The sequence below is a fragment of the Triturus cristatus genome, chromosome 3_2 (genome assembly GCF_964204655.1).
Source record: "Triturus cristatus chromosome 3_2, aTriCri1.1, whole genome shotgun sequence".
Lineage (NCBI taxonomy): Eukaryota > Metazoa > Chordata > Amphibia > Caudata > Salamandridae > Triturus > Triturus cristatus.
In genome coordinates, this window is record NC_140584.1 from 858,801,117 (window position 1) to 858,822,161 (window position 21,045).

General features: G+C 43.7%; 1 protein-coding gene across 2 annotated transcripts in view; it reads right to left on the reverse strand.

Annotated features, from left to right (window-relative positions):
- The window catches only part of PHF12 (PHD finger protein 12), a 418,108-nt gene that overhangs the window by 65,537 nt on the left and 331,526 nt on the right, over positions 1-21,045 (reverse strand). For both annotated transcript variants that reach the window (XM_085649156.1, XM_085649157.1), the window contains exons 9-10: positions 13,688-14,468; positions 10,764-10,883 (exon numbers count right to left, since the gene is read on the reverse strand). In XM_085649156.1, coding sequence (XP_085505282.1) covers positions 10,764-10,883; positions 13,688-14,468 — 901 coding nt within the window. The remainder of the gene's footprint in view (positions 1-10,763; positions 10,884-13,687; positions 14,469-21,045) is intronic.

Here is a 21,045-nt window from a genome sequence, read left to right on the forward strand (position 1 = left end):
TAGCACCCAAAGTACACCCGCAGCGGTGCAGGGGCGGCTGGGTGCAGGGTGCTGTTTTGGTGTTGGGTGCCCTGTTGTTTTCAATGGGGATTCTCCGGCTGAAACAAAGACTGCAGGCTCAGGGACGAAGATCTTCTGGAGGTGACCACCGGTTGGAGAGGTAAGTGGGGATGCATGGGGATGCTGGGACGCAGTCGGTTGGGGCACCCAAGCCTGTGGGACGTCGGGTGCAGGTGTGTCTTTAGGCATCGGGTTTTCCTTACCAGCTCCGGTCGGGAGGACCCTACAGAAAGAGGTTGCAGGCTTTGCTTGGAGATTCGAGGCAGGTCAGATCACCAGATCTCAGGTCAAGATCGCCGGGGAGACCTCCTCCAGGTGTTGGGCAACCAGAACTGGGGCTGTGGGCATCGCCTCACGGTTTTGGCTGGAGTCAGAGTCTGTTGGTGAGCAAATCCGGTGGTCACAGGAGACAGTCTTTGGTTTGGAAGGCAGAGCAGGTCCCTCGGATTCCTGAGGCTGCTGGCTGCAGGACACACTGGGATTTCGCTGGAGCAGGTTTCAAGGTGCGGACAGCATGGCTTCTTCGGTCCTTCTTTTCGACTTGTCAGTACTTGACTGAGGAGGCAAGGTTCAGTGTTGCCCCTAAATACTAGATAAGTGGCGTAAGTAAAGGTTGGGACCAATGGGTCCCTTCCTTGGGGTGGGTACACAACCTATTATGTCACCCTCCAGTGGGAGGGGGCATAGGCCTCACTCTGGTTGGGTGTGTCCACACAGCTGCAAGATGGCGGGGACTGAGAGGTGTGCTTCACCTCACCTCCCCCACCTGAGGGTGGGCACACCTCACTTCCACACTATGTTTTCGGGCCGATTCTCCCGCCCAAAGAGGGGGTAAGAACCAGTGGTGGTCAATTGCAGGAAGCAGCAAAGGCCTGGGGAAGCTCACAAAGGCGGCAAGCCTTTGAAGCTTTCCATTCGTGGACCCTGCCCATCCTGGGAGAGGAGGCTTGGTACCTCGTCCCAGAATGTGCATTGTTTCAGACCCCAGAGAGCACCAGGCTCTCGACCCAGGGGTTCAGAAAAATGTCTGGTGGTGGCAGCTGACGAGAAGCCACTCAGCCTGGACACTGGTTTTGGGTCTTTTTTCAGGGGGCATCTATAAGATGGCCTCTGAGTGCACTTTTAATTAAATCCCACAGCGTGGGTTTAATATGCTGTGAAGTTTGATACCAAACTTCCCAGTTTTCAGTAAAGCCATTATGACGCTGTGGAGTTCGTAATGACATTCCGCCAGCACCATATACTCTTAATGGAATTACTGCATTTAAAATGTCTAAGAATTGGCTTAGACACTGTAGGGGTACAGGGCTCATGCACCTGTACCCTCACCACTGGAATAGAGCACCCAGCTAGAGGGGTGGCTGGCCAATGCCAGGACATTGGGTTGTAGGTATGGCACACAGGGATGTGTGCCATGTCTACTCTTCACTTTGTTCTGCACCAAAACACGCAGCCTGCAAGGGCAGTGTGTGTGTGTGGGTGTGTAAAGGTACAGTGCCTCCAAGGGTGGCTTAACAAGTGCTGCAGCCCTTAGAGGACTTCCCTGGCCGCAGTGCCCTTGGTACCTGTGGTGCCATTTACAAGGTACTGGCCTGTGGCCAAAGTGTGCCAATTGGGTTTTGTCTTAATGCATTTTTAGGTAAAGACTATAGACCCTGGGTACCTGTTTGGCAGGAACCCAGAGCACACTCAGTCAAAGTACATCAGCAGTTTAGCAAAAAGTGGGGGCAACCATGCATAAAAAGGGCACTTTATTACATAGTCGAAGCCCCTGGAACCTTAAGGGACAGGATGCTTTTTAAACTCTTACAGTGCAAGCCTATCAGACTTTATTCCTTACTGTATCTGCATCTAACGTGCAGTTAAGCTTACATAGGAAAAGAGTTTGTTTCACTAACAACTTTGGTGCCGTTGGACGCATCTTCATGAAAAATTCCCAAAATGTTCATCCAGCTTAGCTGCTTTTTGGAAAGTTTCAGAATGATTCATCAAGCCAGGACCAAGCAAAAGTGCGGGTGAGGCAACACACTTTTCCCTCACATGCTTTTTCCATAGGAAAAATCAGACAACGACATAAGACAAATGGCTGAACAGAATTACAACAAATTTGGCAGAAAGATAGTTCTTTACATAGAAAGTGTGCTTGTTGCCATTAGGTGAAATTCTACTCAACAATTTTAGAGGAATTTAGGTAACAAAATGCATACCTATTTTTTTGCCACGTGACCATTTGGCACAAAAAAGTGGTTTGATTGGACGGATCAGCGGGATCCCACAGGACAGAGCAATGTGATTGGCGGCTGCAACATGAAGAAAAATGTTGTGGCTGCCATACTAGGATTCGGGGACGCTCTCCCAGAGTCCTGAAAATATGTTCAGAAACATATAGAAGGGGACAGGTTAGGAATACCCGGACCACAAGCCCTTGTTTCGGGGTGAAGGAGGGTCCCGGCGCAGCCCCTGTGGTACTGGGAGATACCTGTGAGAATCCCACAAGACAAAAAAGAAAACCCTTTAAGCAGAAAAAAGAAAATGCTGGGCAACCCCCTTCACCTCTTCGCACAGGTAAAGGGAGTGGTGCACGGCAGCAGATATATTGCAATACGATATTACTTTTAAACCACCTAAATTTCCAACTATCCTTTTAGGTTTATTAAAAATCACTGACATTTATCAACACATATAGCTGGGAAATTCCATTGACTATTAACAATTAATCAGGATTTTTTGTGTAATTATCCCCTCACCAAAAATTATATTTAAATTATCATCTCTGGCATCAACGCACCTTATTTTTTTATCCAATGAGCGTGCGGAGTGGATTATAATCTTGCAATTAAGCCCTAGTGGGCATACATTTTGAATTTAATTACTTACTATATTAAAATACATGCATCTACTTGTATGTGCTCTGATCCAGTCTGCTTAAAATCTGTGTGTTACTGTATATGTTTAATCTACCTTACTGTGGCTTTAAAAACTGTTGCACCTAAAAGCAAAATTGATTTCAATTCTATGTATTTTTTACATTCATTTTCTACTTTTAAACGTTTTAAAAAGGGGAGCCCTTTGCATTTATAATTCCAAGGAAACTAATTACAGCTGCGTGCAGAACTTCTTTTATATTTAGACATCCAAGGGTTTGGTGTTCATTTCAATAATGTACCTCAAATCCAATTGTCTAAGCTTTATTTCCCTGTCACCACCTTGAATATTTTCCGGTACTGCATCCAATACACAGTATGTCAATCCAGCCCCTTCGCCATTGTGGTGTTCCTCGAAGTGTCAGGCTACCGGATATGTCCTATCGTGATTATTGATGGCTGAGGTGCTGCAGTATTTTGTTATGCAATGCTAATATGGAACTCCCTATTTATGCTAGATGGCATGAGCACTTAAGCATGTATATAGCATATTCAGTTTTGCAATTATACTGCCCCTTAATATATTTGACACATGCTGTCAATGGTGAGGTGCATTGTGTTGTATTTTTGCAATGTTGACAAGCTTTACACCTTCGGCACTTCTGGAAGCCCCTTTTTGTTCATGAGCCATGTCTGTTTAATCTCTTTTCCATTTTCAGGACTACTAGTTACTAGGTCCTGTCTCATGGCTCTGGCTCGTCTGAAGGTGAGGCCTGGTCTACATGGGGCTGCTTAGCCCAATTTGGGGTCGTTCTTAATCAAATGCCAATATTTTTTCATAATTCCTTTTTCCGCTTGTTCTTGCTTGTTGTAAATGGTAATAAGCCTAAAATGTGGATCCACTGAATTCTGCTTCTGTTTTCTCTCTCTTAAACAAGATCAGTTTGCTAGGCCTGGATTTGGCTTGGACTACGGCATTTTTAATACATTCATTGGTGTATTCCCTCGCTTTAAATCGGTCTCCAAGGTCAATGACTGCCTTTTCTTCCTCTGATTCTTCACTACAGTTGTGCCGGATTCTTAGGCATTCCCTATAAGGGATGCTTCTGTTTAAAGTTTGTGGATGGAAACTTGCAGCATGTAACACTGTATTGCTCGCTGTCAGTTTTCTGTTCAATTTTGTTTGAAGCCTGCTTCCTTTGATGTAGATCGTAAGATCCAAGAACGTGACCTCATTCTTACATGGTAGTAAAATGCAAACTGAGGTCATTGATTTCAATTTTACCTAGAAACATTCTGGCACTAGCTTCTGTGCCCTTCCATACAATAAATAGTCGATAAATCAACTCTAAAGTATGACATGCTTATCCCCCTCTTCATGGTATATAAGACGGCCAACCTGCTCCTCCCACCAGCCATTATGCAAATTGGAATAGCTGGGGGCGAAGCAGGCGCCCATTACTGTACCTCATATGTTGTAATAGCTCCCAATTAAACAAAAATTTACTGAAAAAGCACTTCAGTTTAAGTAACAGAAAATCAGGCAACTTAGCATGTTATCGTAAGTATAAAAAGTTTAACTTGCACTGCTGCGATGCACTGTTTATGAACTCACAGATGATATCTGAAATGGTTGTGCAAATTATATTGATTTTAGTTACGTATAACTGGTGAATATCGTCTTTACGATTTTTAAATAGTAGAGCTCAATGAATCTTAGTGTTTTTTTTTATATTGCATTAAAATCTTACTAACTTATTCATTTTTAACTCCACTTTAACCCTTGTTTATTTCAGTAACCATATATCAATTATATAAAAATATGTGTATATAAAAATATAAGTGTGTGTGTGTGTGTGTATATATATATATATATATATATTTAACTTTGTGTGTAAATCCTCTGCATGGCAATGGCCTCTTTGCACAAATACATTTTCAAATTGAGCCCCAAGGGAGTGTGTGTCTTTGATCATCGCCGTGGCGGTTCTTGGACACATATATATGTGTGTGTGTGTATATGTATATATATATATGTATGTATATATATATATATATTATCCAACAAAGTTCCCCAGCTTTGAGAGGGCACTCGACGATGCTCAGCCATCCGGCAATGTAATGCAGCTTGTTTGAATGCTCCCACTTAATTAATATTGCCAACGCGTTTCACGGCCTCTCGCCGCTTCTTCATGGGCTGCTCGGAAACACACACTGAAGCGCGCATTTGGTTTGCATTGTAGGCTGATTTTATTAACATGCTCGCCCCCAGTGGGCGTGTCTTAAAGAGCTTTCTTTCCTGATGCATGATGGACTTAAAAGTTCCCAAATGCGAGATAAAGTTAATTCAATGAGTGTCCATTAAGAGCACATTATTTATTCCTTTTTTCAAACCTTGAGTAGGGGTAGGAACATCGCTGCAAGCTATTTCGCATATCGAGCATTGTGCTCACACGCTCTCGAATAGTTTCGAAATCACAAGCCTCAATCAGCTGGATACCTTCTTTTCCTGCTGACGATGGTGCCCCCTCCACGGCAGGGATGCCGTGCAATAAGTTATCCAACAAAGTTCCCCAGCTTTGAGAGGGCACTCGACGATGCTCAGCCATCCGGCAATGTAATGCAGCTTGTTTGAATGCTCCCACTTAATTAATATTGCCAACGCGTTTCACGGCCTCTCGCCGCTTCTTCATGGGCTGCTCGGAAACACACACTGAAGCGCGCATTTGGTTTGCATTGTAGGCTGATTTTATTAACATGCTCGCCCCCAGTGGGCGTGTCTTAAAGAGCTTTCTTTCCTGATGCATGATGGACTTAAAAGTTCCCAAATGCGAGATAAAGTTAATTCAATGAGTGTCCATTAAGAGCACATTATTTATTCCTTTTTTCAAACCTTGAGTAGGGGTAGGAACATCGCTGCAAGCTATTTCGCATATCGAGCATTGTGCTCACACGCTCTCGAATAGTTTCGAAATCACAAGCCTCAATCAGCTGGATACCTTCTTTTCCTGCTGACGATGGTGCCCCCTCCACGGCAGGGATGCCGTGCAATAAGTTATCCAACAAAGTTCCCCAGCTTTGAGAGGGCACTCGACGATGCTCAGCCATCCGGCAATGTAATGCAGCTTGTTTGAATGCTCCCACTTAATTAATATTGCCAACGCGTTTCACGGCCTCTCGCCGCTTCTTCATGGGCTGCTCGGAAACACACACTGAAGCGCGCATTTGGTTTGCATTGTAGGCTGATTTTATTAACATGCTCGCCCCCAGTGGGCGTGTCTTAAAGAGCTTTCTTTCCTGATGCATGATGGACTTAAAAGTTCCCAAATGCGAGATAAAGTTAATTCAATGAGTGTCCATTAAGAGCACATTATTTATTCCTTTTTTCAAACCTTGAGTAGGGGTAGGAACATCGCTGCAAGCTATTTCGCATATCGAGCATTGTGCTCACACGCTCTCGAATAGTTTCGAAATCACAAGCCTCAATCAGCTGGATACCTTCTTTTCCTGCTGACGATGGTGCCCCCTCCACGGCAGGGATGCCGTGCAATAAGTTATCCAACAAAGTTCCCCAGCTTTGAGAGGTCACTCGACGATGCTCAGCCATCCGGCAATGTAATGCAGCTTGTTTGAATGCTCCCACTTAATTAATATTGCCAACGCGTTTCACGGCCTCTCGCCGCTTCTTCATGGGCTGCTCGGAAACACACACTGAAGCGCGCATTTGGTTTGCATTGTAGGCTGATTTTATTAACATGCTCGCCCCCAGTGGGCGTGTCTTAAAGAGCTTTCTTTCCTGATGCATGATGGACTTAAAAGTTCCCAAATGCGAGATAAAGTTAATTCAATGAGTGTCCATTAAGAGCACATTATTTATTCCTTTTTTCAAACCTTGAGTAGGGGTAGGAACATCGCTGCAAGCTATTTCGCATATCGAGCATTGTGCTCACACGCTCTCGAATAGTTTCGAAATCACAAGCCTCAATCAGCTGGATACCTTCTTTTCCTGCTGACGATGGTGCCCCCTCCACGGCAGGGATGCCGTGCAATAAGTTATCCAACAAAGTTCCCCAGCTTTGAGAGGGCACTCGACGATGCTCAGCCATCCGGCAATGTAATGCAGCTTGTTTGAATGCTCCCACTTAATTAATATTGCCAACGCGTTTCACGGCCTCTCGCCGCTTCTTCATGGGCTGCTCGGAAACACACACTGAAGCGCGCATTTGGTTTGCATTGTAGGCTGATTTTATTAACATGCTCGCCCCCAGTGGGCGTGTCTTAAAGAGCTTTCTTTCCTGATGCATGATGGACTTAAAAGTTCCCAAATGCGAGATAAAGTTAATTCAATGAGTGTCCATTAAGAGCACATTATTTATTCCTTTTTTCAAACCTTGAGTAGGGGTAGGAACATCGCTGCAAGCTATTTCGCATATCGAGCATTGTGCTCACACGCTCTCGAATAGTTTCGAAATCACAAGCCTCAATCAGCTGGATACCTTCTTTTCCTGCTGACGATGGTGCCCCCTCCACGGCAGGGATGCCGTGCAATAAGTTATCCAACAAAGTTCCCCAGCTTTGAGAGGGCACTCGACGATGCTCAGCCATCCGGCAATGTAATGCAGCTTGTTTGAATGCTCCCACTTAATTAATATTGCCAACGCGTTTCACGGCCTCTCGCCGCTTCTTCATGGGCTGCTCGGAAACACACACTGAAGCGCGCATTTGGTTTGCATTGTAGGCTGATTTTATTAACATGCTCGCCCCCAGTGGGCGTGTCTTAAAGAGCTTTCTTTCCTGATGCATGATGGACTTAAAAGTTCCCAAATGCGAGATAAAGTTAATTCAATGAGTGTCCATTAAGAGCACATTATTTATTCCTTTTTTCAAACCTTGAGTAGGGGTAGGAACATCGCTGCAAGCTATTTCGCATATCGAGCATTGTGCTCACACGCTCTCGAATAGTTTCGAAATCACAAGCCTCAATCAGCTGGATACCTTCTTTTCCTGCTGACGATGGTGCCCCCTCCACGGCAGGGATGCCGTGCAATAAGTTATCCAACAAAGTTCCCCAGCTTTGAGAGGGCACTCGACGATGCTCAGCCATCCGGCAATGTAATGCAGCTTGTTTGAATGTTCCCACTTAATTAATATTGCCAACGCGTTTCACGGCCTCTCGCCGCTTCTTCATGGGCTGCTCGGAAACACACACTGAAGCGCGCATTTGGTTTGCATTGTAGGCTGATTTTATTAACATGCTCGCCCCCAGTGGGCGTGTCTTAAAGAGCTTTCTTTCCTGATGCATGATGGACTTAAAAGTTCCCAAATGCGAGATAAAGTTAATTCAATGAGTGTCCATTAAGAGCACATTATTTATTCCTTTTTTCAAACCTTGAGTAGGGGTAGGAACATCGCTGCAAGCTATTTCGCATATCGAGCATTGTGCTCACACGCTCTCGAATAGTTTCGAAATCACAAGCCTCAATCAGCTGGATACCTTCTTTTCCTGCTGACGATGGTGCCCCCTCCACGGCAGGGATGCCGTGCAATAAGTTATCCAACAAAGTTCCCCAGCTTTGAGAGGGCACTCGACGATGCTCAGCCATCCGGCAATGTAATGCAGCTTGTTTGAATGCTCCCACTTAATTAATATTGCCAACGCGTTTCACGGCCTCTCGCCGCTTCTTCATGGGCTGCTCGGAAACACACACTGAAGCGCGCATTTGGTTTGCATTGTAGGCTGATTTTATTAACATGCTCGCCCCCAGTGGGCGTGTCTTAAAGAGCTTTCTTTCCTGATGCATGATGGACTTAAAAGTTCCCAAATGGGGGCGAGCATGTTAATAAAATCAGCCTACAATGCAAACCAAATGCGCGCTTCAGTGTGTGTTTCCGAGCAGCCCATGAAGAAGCGGCGAGAGGCCGTGAAACGCGTTGGCAATATTAATTAAGTGGGAGCATTCAAACAAGCTGCATTACATTGCCGGATGGCTGAGCATCGTCGAGTGCCCTCTCAAAGCTGGGGAACTTTGTTGGATAACTTATTGCACGGCATCCCTGCCGTGGAGGGGGCACCATCGTCAGCAGGAAAAGAAGGTATCCAGCTGATTGAGGCTTGTGATTTCGAAACTATTCGAGATCGTGTGAGCACAATGCTCGATATGCGAAATAGCTTGCAGCGATGTTCCTACCCCTACTCAAGGTTTGAAAAAAGGAATAAATAATGTGCTCTTAATGGACACTCATTGAATTAACTTTATCTCGCATTTGGGAACTTTTAAGTCCATCATGCATCAGGAAAGAAAGCTCTTTAAGACACGCCCACTGGGGGCGAGCATGTTAATAAAATCAGCCTACAATGCAAACCAAATGCGCGCTTCAGTGTGTGTTTCCGAGCAGCCCATGAAGAAGCGGCGAGAGGCCGTGAAACGCGTTGGCAATATTAATTAAGTGGGAGCATTCAAACAAGCTGCATTACATTGCCGGATGGCTGAGCATCGTCGAGTGCCCTCTCAAAGCTGGGGAACTTTGTTGGATAACTTATTGCACGGCATCCCTGCCGTGGAGGGGGCACCATCGTCAGCAGGAAAAGAAGGTATCCAGCTGATTGAGGCTTGTGATTTCGAAACTATTCGAGATCGTGTGAGCACAATGCTCGATATGCGAAATAGCTTGCAGCGATGTTCCTACCCCTACTCAAGGTTTGAAAAAAGGAATAAATAATGTGCTCTTAATGGACACTCATTGAATTAACTTTATCTCGCATTTGGGAACTTTTAAGTCCATCATGCATCAGGAAAGAAAGCTCTTTAAGACACGCCCACTGGGGGCGAGCATGTTAATAAAATCAGCCTACAATGCAAACCAAATGCGCGCTTCAGTGTGTGTTTCCGAGCAGCCCATGAAGAAGCGGCGAGAGGCCGTGAAACGCGTTGGCAATATTAATTAAGTGGGAGCATTCAAACAAGCTGCATTACATTGCCGGATGGCTGAGCATCGTCGAGTGCCCTCTCAAAGCTGGGGAACTTTGTTGGATAACTTATTGCACGGCATCCCTGCCGTGGAGGGGGCACCATCGTCAGCAGGAAAAGAAGGTATCCAGCTGATTGAGGCTTGTGATTTCGAAACTATTCGAGATCGTGTGAGCACAATGCTCGATATGCGAAATAGCTTGCAGCGATGTTCCTACCCCTACTCAAGGTTTGAAAAAAGGAATAAATAATGTGCTCTTAATGGACACTCATTGAATTAACTTTATCTCGCATTTGGGAACTTTTAAGTCCATCATGCATCAGGAAAGAAAGCTCTTTAAGACACGCCCACTGGGGGCGAGCATGTTAATAAAATCAGCCTACAATGCAAACCAAATGCGCGCTTCAGTGTGTGTTTCCGAGCAGCCCATGAAGAAGCGGCGAGAGGCCGTGAAACGCGTTGGCAATATTAATTAAGTGGGAGCATTCAAACTTTGTTGGATAATATATATATATATATATATATATATATATATATATATATATATATATATATATATATATATATATATATATATATATATATATATATATATATATATATATATATATATATATATATATATATATATATATATATATATATATATAGTTCGAAAGTGAAATTATTCTAATCTTTATGACCATCAAATATCCTACGATGTAGCACTAGTACTGTGAAAATAGATATTTTGAATATAATTATTTGGTAGGAAGCAAGGGGAAAGCGGTACAGAGATATTATACAATGGATTTTGCACGTTAAAGATGAAAATGTACAGGAATAATATGGACCATACTTGGTCATTTAGAAGCACAGGTGCACACTCACCGCCACTGCCATCCATGTACGATCTCAGAGTGTTGGTGAGGTCTGTCACAGATGCTGAGTTTGATGTAAAGGGAATATTTAAAGCACTTCCAAGTAAGGTGGTGGGGCTGATCTTACCTTCTAGAAAAAAAATAATACCATCAATGGTGCAATACACTGTAGGCTTTCTGAAATTTTAGTCATGATTTTAGCAACTGCCAAGAGTTACAAGTGCACCCTCTACTGTCTGCATTAAATTGTGTTGAGATAGGATTAAAGTAGGTGAGAGAGTTCTCATACCAACACACTTATGCCACCCAGTAACTACCTCTCTTAGTGGAGGTCAGACTTGGAACTCCACCCTCTCCCCTTGCACAACATCATGGACATCACTTCAAAGCCATTACTAGAGAGCATATTGTGGGGAGGCGGGTCTGCAGGACCTTCTATGGAATCAGTACTTTTAACAAATTATCTAGAGAGACCTCTGCAAGAGACAGCCTGCACAGGTGACTAGCTACAGTACAACTAGAATCACAATCTACAAAATGTCTCATAGCGAGAGGGATTAGACTCCTGAAACCGCAAGTTCATGTCGTACAGACAGGGTTACATTTTTCCATAAAGTGCCACCAGCACTGAAAGGAAGGATGTGCAGGAGCTGTCCTATCGCTTACACCGACTCCAGAGACTTAACACCTTGCCATAGATGTTTCCATGCACTGATACAGAGATACCACCAGTTGAACCTCATTAGCGTCCTCAACAAAACTTTATTATCTGGCTAGGAGTTTTGTGTGTTTATTGTACACAACCTCTTGTGTGCGTCGACCTGTTTCAAAGCATAAAGCTTCTTCTTCAGGACGGGTGCACAGATCCCCACCCTACTCACATGCGACAGTTAAATACTGTCTCTACATAAATGATATTATGTGTAGAACATCGCCAAATACGCCTATTATGGTAATTGGTCTTGAACAAGATAATGTCTTCAATGTCAGTTTGCGATAGTGAAGCCTGTGGCATCATGAGCCTGTGAAAAATGGAGGGGACCCAGTGCTTAATAGCACTATGTGTAGTGGTACTACCCGCTACGAACGTCCTCTTACGCGGATCCGAGGCACTGGGTCCCCTCCGTTTTTCACAGGCTCATGATGCCACAGGCTTCACTATAGCAAACTGACATTGAAGACATTATCTTGTTCAAGACCAATTACCATAATAGGCATATTTGGCTATGTTCTACACATAATTTTATGTAGAGACAGTATTTAACTGTCGCATGTGAGTAGGGTAGGGATCTGTGCACCAGTCCTGAAGAAACATGTCGACGTACACAAGAGGTTGTGTACATTAAACACACAAAATCTCTACCACACTATTTTAACAATACCAGAACGGAGGTATATTAAAATTCTTCTTAGCCCTCACATGCAGGTATTTTTTAATATTCACTTATCCATTCACTCCTGACCCTACCACTCACTACCCTCGCACACCACACAGTGATTACATCAGTGCTCTCGCGTATTTGTTGGTTAGCAGCACGCCGCGTTCCGTAGAGGGACGCGAAGACCCCTATGATGAAGCATGACACCAAGGGCCCTTTTGGTGTGTGAGAGGTATTTAAAAAACTCTATGTGCTTCCCACCACTATAGGAAACACATCATACTCCTGTCCTTATGTCCTATTTTTTCGCCTATCTTATATGGGTGGATTCCATTTATTGATGAGGATCCCCTGGAAGAGAATAAAGTATACATAAAGAAAAAATTGTTCTGCAAATGTGAAAGAATTAAAAAAATGGAGGCTAAATGTTAATTTGGTATCATTTGTTAATGTTAATTTGGTATCAATTGCTAGATATGTGGAGCAGCACAAGTACAGCAAAGTCAATGTGGTATGAATGATGGGTGGATACAACTGAAGTACTGACAAAAAGAAAGCATGCATTAGGAGCAAAAAAAAAAAAAAAAGCCAAGCAATATGCTAGATTCAATAATAAAAAAATGAATTCAGAAAAGCTCCAACCTTCTCATACAAATGAAAATTATGATTTTTCTATACTTGTTTCTTTGTATGTGAAGTAAATAAAATATTTAATAATTTATGTATTTGAGTAAACTTGTTTCTGTATTTCTGTGTATAATTATGAAGTTCAAATGGTCGACACTGCTTACATCGAGGTCCATGGCGTCTAAGTAAGGATTCAGTATGGGTCCAAAGGATTTAAAAGGTTTAAGAACTGCTGCACTAGAGGGATCAGGATATTCAGAGAGGAAGAAACTGTTTGTGTAATAAAATGTAAATACCACATAAAACACAAAATAAATATTTTCCTTCATGAGAACCTGCATATGTTTTAAGGAGATTTTTTTCTGTGTGAATTACAAATCGTCAGTCTTGAGTGCTTCATAAGTCATCAGTATCGGACAATCAAAATGTTTCCATTGCAGTGCAATCACTCACATAATGTCCAAAGCTGCATAGCTAAGTCTTGTTAAATCTTCCTCTTGGTTACGTACAGTTTAATTTAAAAACCTTTACCAGAAGATTACCATCCCAGTTTTGGTGTGCACATGAATGATGTAGATTGTTTTAAGCGATGACTTTAAGCTGAATGCTGGTCTCTGACCCACTGATTAATTGAAATTCCCCAAAAACAATAAGGAACACTGTACCTGGTTCATAATTATCAAGAGGCACCTATGCCCTCTAATGACTTCACCTCACCTATAAGTGTTAAACACCACACAAAATAATTTGGTGGCATGTAGCGCTCCACAAATGTTTACATAATACATCTTAATTTCCGAGGTTCTGGTCAGAGACTTCAGTATTGACAGCTCCAGAATAATTTTGAACATGGTCTCATATTGCACATCTTACGTTGTGTCTACACCTCATGGGCCCCATAGTGAGGCTGTGAAATTTTCAAGCTCACCTGTTGGTGGTGCTGGTATACAAAGACGCTGTGCTGTAGCTGCAGTGTGCAGGTGACCTTCGGCTGAGGCTTGAGGAGGAGTAAGTGCCCTAGTCCCTGACAAGGGGGATCCATGAGACCTTGAATCGAGTACACACAAAGGGGGTCCTAACTGAGTCTGGGCATTCTTCCTTTGCAAAGTGCTGGTGGTCTCAAAACTGGCACAAAAGCTTGGGGTGGTAGGGGAGGGCTGGTTCGTTACTGGTACAGAATGCCTTTGTGCACATAAAGAACCACAAACCCCCTCTGTTTTTATCACAGTTGCCTGGATGTGATTGGGGAGTCCGCTTGCTACTGGTGGTGTGGTGGGCCTAGACCACGTCTGCCGGTGGGAGAGAACAGATACAGCAGTACTTGGTCCAGAGAGCCTCTGTGGGTCAGTCAGTGAGGCAAGGGGTTCCGGTGAAACCCTGTATGAATGAGGTCCATTCACTTTCACCTCCGAGGCTGTGGGTCCATTGGAAGTCCCACATGATCGCCTCTGCTTGTCCAAAAAACAATGTTCGTCTTCTGTCACGATCTGCTGCGTGAGATTCTGCCCAGGGAGGCCAGAGACATACGAGGAGCAGGGGATGGAGGCCTTCTTGTGGGCTGCCTGGTGTAGGTTTTGGATGGCACAGTCAGGTGTGACTTCGGGCTTGATGTCCGGCATGTCAGTCATATCGGGGTGCCAGTGAAACGGCATCTGCTTGGACAAGTGTTTGAGGATACTGCACTGGAGCGCCACAACGCTTCGGAGCCACTGGAGGCAAAAGAGAAACAAAGCATTACAGAATGTTTACACGTTAAACAAAGTGGAGAACTAGAAGATTTGTATAATTTCATAGGTATAAAACACTGAACTTCACTGCAACACACTAACTGCTTTAGGTTATCTACTGCTACAGCCCTGTAGTTATGTACACACCATCAATCTATAGGGAGTCAGATTTTCTTTTTTGGAAGGAGGGGAGAGGAAGCGAGGACGTTGGAATGGGAAGCTTGAAGGAGATGGGAAGGCTGGAAAGGAGCAACATACGATAGATGCTGGTCCTAAAATTATTTTTCTATACACACTGAAAAGTTTAAATATGCCCTTGTTTATCACTTGTGTTTCAGCCAACCATCTCATGTATGGGTCAAAACCCTACTTGAAATCCAATTTCTCAAGAACCCTTGCTGTCCTTACAAGCTTTATTCATGCCGGGTTATGCAGCTTCTTAGTAAATTACTATCTCTAGCAAGACATCATGGGAAAGTTGGTGCCTTTGAGATTTAGAAATGGTCATCCAATGAACTGAGCTAAAAGTTCTTTAGCTCCAGTTTCTTTATTTCTGCTATATTATACAGAATCATGATTCACAAACAAAAGTGTTTGTAGGCAATTCAACAGATGGTTGTATTCTGATCCCTCTAACAGAAAAACAGTGGGGTGGTGGGGAAAGAAGAACAAGCATGTCTCAGGGTAGTGGGCCTTGGACTTGTAAGGGCCTACTCCTAATGCTGGATTGTTTACACATTTGGATGAGATTTTATTTTGGCGGCTGAATCCTGGTCTCTTGTTCTATGCACAGTGCTAAGAGGACAAACTAAAGAAAATCTAGGTGCAATACTTTTTATATGATCTTTCAAGGAGTATTTTTAAGTGAACGCTTTTTAGTTGGATCCCTCTTGATCATTCATGATTTTTAATATTTTAGACTCCTTTTGCCAAGCTTAAGTCGTGTTTGCACTTTTGACAGCTAATATTCACTTTCCAAACTTCCAGGGCAGGTAACACAGCAAAACACGTTGGTACTATTGCAGCATTACAACAGTTTTTACACCACTCAAAAATACAGAGATAAAACAGATATTATTGCATCAACACTTTATATTATTTCTCACTAGTTCTTCTAGTTGAGTAACACTTTGGCTGAGTGTACACTTATATAGGAGGCTCCTTACACCGAATCAGTACTCCAAGCTTCCCCAAAGGAGCCACTAGATCGAAAGGCAAACATTATAATGATTTTTTTTCTTAGAATTCTATGTAAGTGGACAATAAACTGCACAAATAAAATAAAAAGAATTATGTATCATATCCAAGTTACTTTTGATGCATTTGATAGCCTTCTAAACTTTGAAGATTAACTCACTAATCAGACCCCAACGCCCCTTGCTCTCAGCATTGTCAAACCACACCCACACCATTTTAACTCCTCCATACATACCGACAGAATCACCCCCCATCCCCACCCAGTTCAACCACACCAACACACCGTCAAACTTCGACTAAAAGCTGTCGGATTCAGAAAATATAGTTATTAAAGAGGCAGCTACTGCTTATCTCTCTATTCCTCCCAGTAAAAACTAGAGAGGAGAAAGTGGCCTGCAGAATAAAATATGCTTTCAGGGCTTTTCTAATAGCCAAATAAGAGTAGATAACTTTGGGGTGCACCGGAAGCTTATTCCACAGTTGGGGGCAGAGAAATAGAAGAGAGTAGTCTTCCACTGAAACAGTTTGTTAGGTCAAAAAAGTCCACTGATTGATGACAAGACGTGCACCTCTGCCCCGAGTGCCCCAGCTGAAGGATATCTGGACCCCTGGTAATGATTTTTGATCATGGGCGAAAATGGATCATGCATGTGCGCCAGGAGCTAGGCATGATTCACAGCAATGAGATCTGGTTAGAGCGGGAGGACTAGACCAGGTGCTACCCTCATGATGGTAGAGGGCCACTGCCCATACCTGGAGTTAAATGACATAAGGGTGGTGGCGGCATACCCGTTTTGTGTTTAGTAGTAATCAGTAGTGTGCACAGGCATTTTTACCTGTGTCACTAAAGTGGGACCAACTGATCCACTCATTTAAGGTTTCATGACTAGGCACTTGACTTATCCTTGGGCTGCATGGTTTGTGTAGATCGTCGGACAGCGCAAGATACTTGCATGTGCGTGCTGGGATGTTTGTGCTTGTATATGGTACATAACATGAGGCCTGTGGGCTCCATTTTGGAAGCCCAAGGACTGAAAAGGATTGTGGAGGGAAGGATGACAACCCCCGAACAGGAGATGTGAAATGCTGACGTACCTGAGGGCTGTGGTGGCAACATTCAGATGGGAGGAGAGAGGAGCAGAGTTTCCTCTGTGCAAATCAAATGCTTCTTTGATTCCAGGAAGAGTTACTAGTCAGTGGGACCTGGGCTCATTGTCAGAGAGATTGTGGGACTGATGAGGCTGGCACTGTGGGCCATGGAATCTTGATAGAGAGAAAGGCTTAGGCTTTTGAACCTTTATGGGACATATTGCAGTGGACGCTGCCATCCATGTGTAATACCCGGTTACTCCCATGGCCTGTGTTTAAGGTCAATCAGATTTAAGCACAGACTGCCCCTTTGGCAAATGGCAGAGGAGAGGATAAAACACTTCAAAGGAATTGACGCCTACAAAACTTCTTTAAACTCCTGAAATTACGGTATTGCTGACGGAACTAACAAGCCTGGAAAGAAAGCCCAAGGTGTCGGTCATATCGGTTAGCGTTAAAGTGCTCCAAAGCTGAATTTGACTGGTCTCCAAAGAGCCTTGAGTCTTCAAAATCCATACTGGATTCCTGCACGCCCTCAGAGGTTTTAACCTGTTGTGCGCATCCTGATGTGATGACGAATAACCCCATTTGTGCCTATTGCACAGCTTACACAATTCAACATGCCTAGTACGGCTATGTCCGGATTGTTGCCTATTGTTTGTGCGAAGGTATTGAGAAACTCCTGAGGGAAGGTAGGCAAGACCTAGCTCGCCATATCCAAGATTGTGTGATATCCCCACAGGCAGACCGCATTCAAAGATTGCGATGCCAAGCTAGCAACGAAGAACACCTTGTCGGGTGCATCAATAAGCTTTGATTCTCTATCGGGAAGAGAGCAGTAGGGAAGGCAGTTGGATTTACTTTTCTGGCAGAAGCCTGCACAAAGAGACTTTCAAGTGTTGGGCAGTGAGTCAAGAAGTCTGGGTTACCAGGAGGCAGGACTGTGTGTCTAAAGAAGAGGCAACTTACTCGTGGTGCCAAGTAAGGCTTCACCCATGGTGCAGTTCAAGTATCTGTTATGACTCATCTTTTATTCGAGCTTAATTTGCTTCCCCAAATTTTAATGCACTGTCACTTTAAATAACCATTTTAAATGTAAATGTTCTGTCTTGGAACTTGAGGTTGGAACCAAATCAATTTTATCTTGAATCAAGGACTTGTTTGATATAGTTTGTTATTGTTATTGATTTGGCAATGTGACAACCTATTTGCGTATTTTTATCATTATCGCTTTAAAGATAACTCAAATTTTTATAGATGGATTGTAAGAATGTTGATGACTTTATGATACTTGTTATCGAAATAAAGCTATTTGACTGACTAATTGAAAAGTAGCAAATGCTCTGAAGTCGAAGGGCCAGGTTACAAAATGTCTGTAAGCAGATTAGCCATAGTTTCCACAGTTGGCAACTACAATTGCAACACCGCTGCTGCCCTATTTATTACTACGGCAAAGGAGGAGCGTTCCTCTGTGGGAACCTCAATAAGGAGTAAAATCCCATCTCTGGTGAGGTATCCAGAGCACTAGCATTTTGGAGGTCTAAATACAGTACAACATCAGTATACTGAGGGACAGCAAACTGTCTAGTCCACCCCCGCTGTATCATCACTTGTCATGAGGAACATTTTCAAGTCCTCTTTGGCCTCTTAGCCAAATAGCCTCAAGGCACTAAGAGCATTGGTGCCGAGGGATAGGCATTGCAGGGGAGCCTTCCAAAACTACTGGCTGTGCCTTAATATTCTCGTAGTGATACACTGATTGAGCTCTAACTGAACCTGCTCTGGAGCAGAGACTGGAGTCTGATTCGGAAACAGAGCCAGTTCTACAGGAACCAGTCTGGACTTTGGTAAAGTAGGGAAGGCACAGCCCTGCACCAGCAGGGGTCTGGGTAAAGGCCTCATGGATTAGTTGGTGCTGGCGAAGGTGCCAACAGCAGAAATTCAACTCCAGCTGGTCCAGGGGGGGGCAAAAGGTTCTCCAGGGGATCTAGAATCGTCTGGATAAGTATCCTTGAAGTCTGCTACCTAATGTGGAGTCTTGGAAGACCCGGGATACTACGGTGAATGATTTCAGTCGTGGAATTGGGTCAGAACTGCACAGATGTTTGGAATTGAAAATTTCATTTGCGGACGCTGTTATTTCTCCCTTGAGAGAAGAAGGAAGTCTTATCTGGACGACTTGTGCTTGTGTCGAGATTTGTCCTTTGACTTGATTTCTCCCTTGAGCAGAAGGAAGTCATGCCTGGACTTCTTGTGTTTGGGTAGAGATTGGTCATTTGACTAAGTCTTCGACTTACCCAAGAGCAGAGACCAGGACTTTGAGTCGGAACTGGACCGCAATTTGGAACAGGAGCCATTTCTTGACACGGTGACTAACAGCTTTGCCCTCCGCTCTATAACGGCCATTGGATACATCAAGGAGCATTTGCCGCATGACTCAATCATTTTTGGATCCAAGACCTAATGAACAAACATTATGCAAATCTGTGACGGACATCTGCTTCCTGCCTTTAGTCTTTGGGGTAACATCACTAGCACACTGTCACTGAGAGAACGGGTTTGGAAGGTAATAAAGAACCAACAGAGTTTGGGAGCAGAGCTCTGGGTCTACGAAAAGCACCTATATACGGCCCTGCATTGTCACTTCAAGAGGCGGAACAAAGCATATAGAGTCGTAAGGTGCCACTGGTGCCACCTATGGGCAATTGTTGGAAAGGTTTCCGGATGCAGTCAGGCACTTGAGTGAAGGATGGAAGGTGAGAGTGGTGCATGGGGGTTGGGGTGCGTTCAAAAGATTAGGAATCTGCAGTTGGAAGTATCCATCAGAAATAGTCAGAGGGAAGAAGGCAGAGTAAATGGTTACCTGCATCTTCAGGGAGAAATCCTTATCCAGAATAACTCCGTGTAATTTGACTATCTTCTGGAGAAGGACCATCCCCAGGTCAAAAGCCAAAGGCACCTTTGCTAGCAGGCTGTGCAATTCCTAGCAGCAGGATTTCCGTTTATTTGCACCTAATCTAAGGATGTTTTGTTACATCCAGGTCGATACAACACAAAGGCAATTGACCAGACTGGCTGAGGATTTCGGAGCTTGATGATCTGGGCAAACAATTAGTTGTGTATAACCATAGGCAACTGCTAAACATCTGTAAAATCTAACTAGTTTGGTCCAGTAGAGCAGCCAGGCATTAAACAGCACTGCCGAAAGAGGATACTACGCATAGGATTGTATTAGAAGTAAAGCATAGAGGTCAAAAATCGACAGAATGTGGTTCTCTAGAAAGGAAGGACACCAAGCACCCATTGGCCTGAGATACCCGTGTTCTTCAGGCAGATTATAAGTATATCATGGTGCAGTGTCATATGGTGGCAAAAGATCTATAAGGATAAGGGCAGTTGAGCTAACGCCACGGCCGTTTCTGTTCCTCGGCCCCGGCAAAATCCAAATTGCCATGGATCCAAACAGTATCTTTCTAACACCAAAATAGTTGTTCTACTACACCGTTAACTTACCATTCTGCAGTCAATCTGACAGGCTTGTAATCCTCTGCCACGGTGCATCCAGTTTTCCATTTTGAAGAGCCGAGTGACAGTTTTGCAACAACATTAAAAACATAGAGACATATTCACCATGTTGACAAGAGTTGGTGCCAGTACTGGAACACCTGACTGAAGGAAGAAGACTGGACGGAGATCATCAGGGATCCAGATTAAATTAGCCTCATGACTGGCACTACTTTCTTTTTAAATATATTTTGAGTTTCGTACCATCTTACATGCATATTTGATTACAATTCACCATGCTCATTGGACGGGTGTTCAAATCCAGCAAAACAGTTAAGACATCTTGAATAATAAGCAGGGTCATTTATGAAGTGTTTAAATGTTCTAGAATGTCATACCTTTTACCAGCCGATAACGGATGTCTCAAAAACATTGATAAGAGTTTTAGAAGTATCATTTATACGAATATGGTTTACTACAAACCGTGAACTAAATAGTAAACCAACCTAACGTCAGCAAGAAACAGGTGGCAATTACTATGCTGACCGTAGGCTTTAATCTCTAGTTCTACTAGTACACCAGCATCCTTATTTGATAGGCACTACAGAATACATACTTTACAATCAGCGGTGAGAACATTGTAGTAAGCACCGGTTAACTACCATGAAGGGAAGAAGGTAATGTGTCACCTAGGGCGCTCAATAGGGTGGGTCGTCCCGGAGTCCCGCTGGGTCCCTGAAAGCATCTAGAATAGTTTCCATGCTTTCCC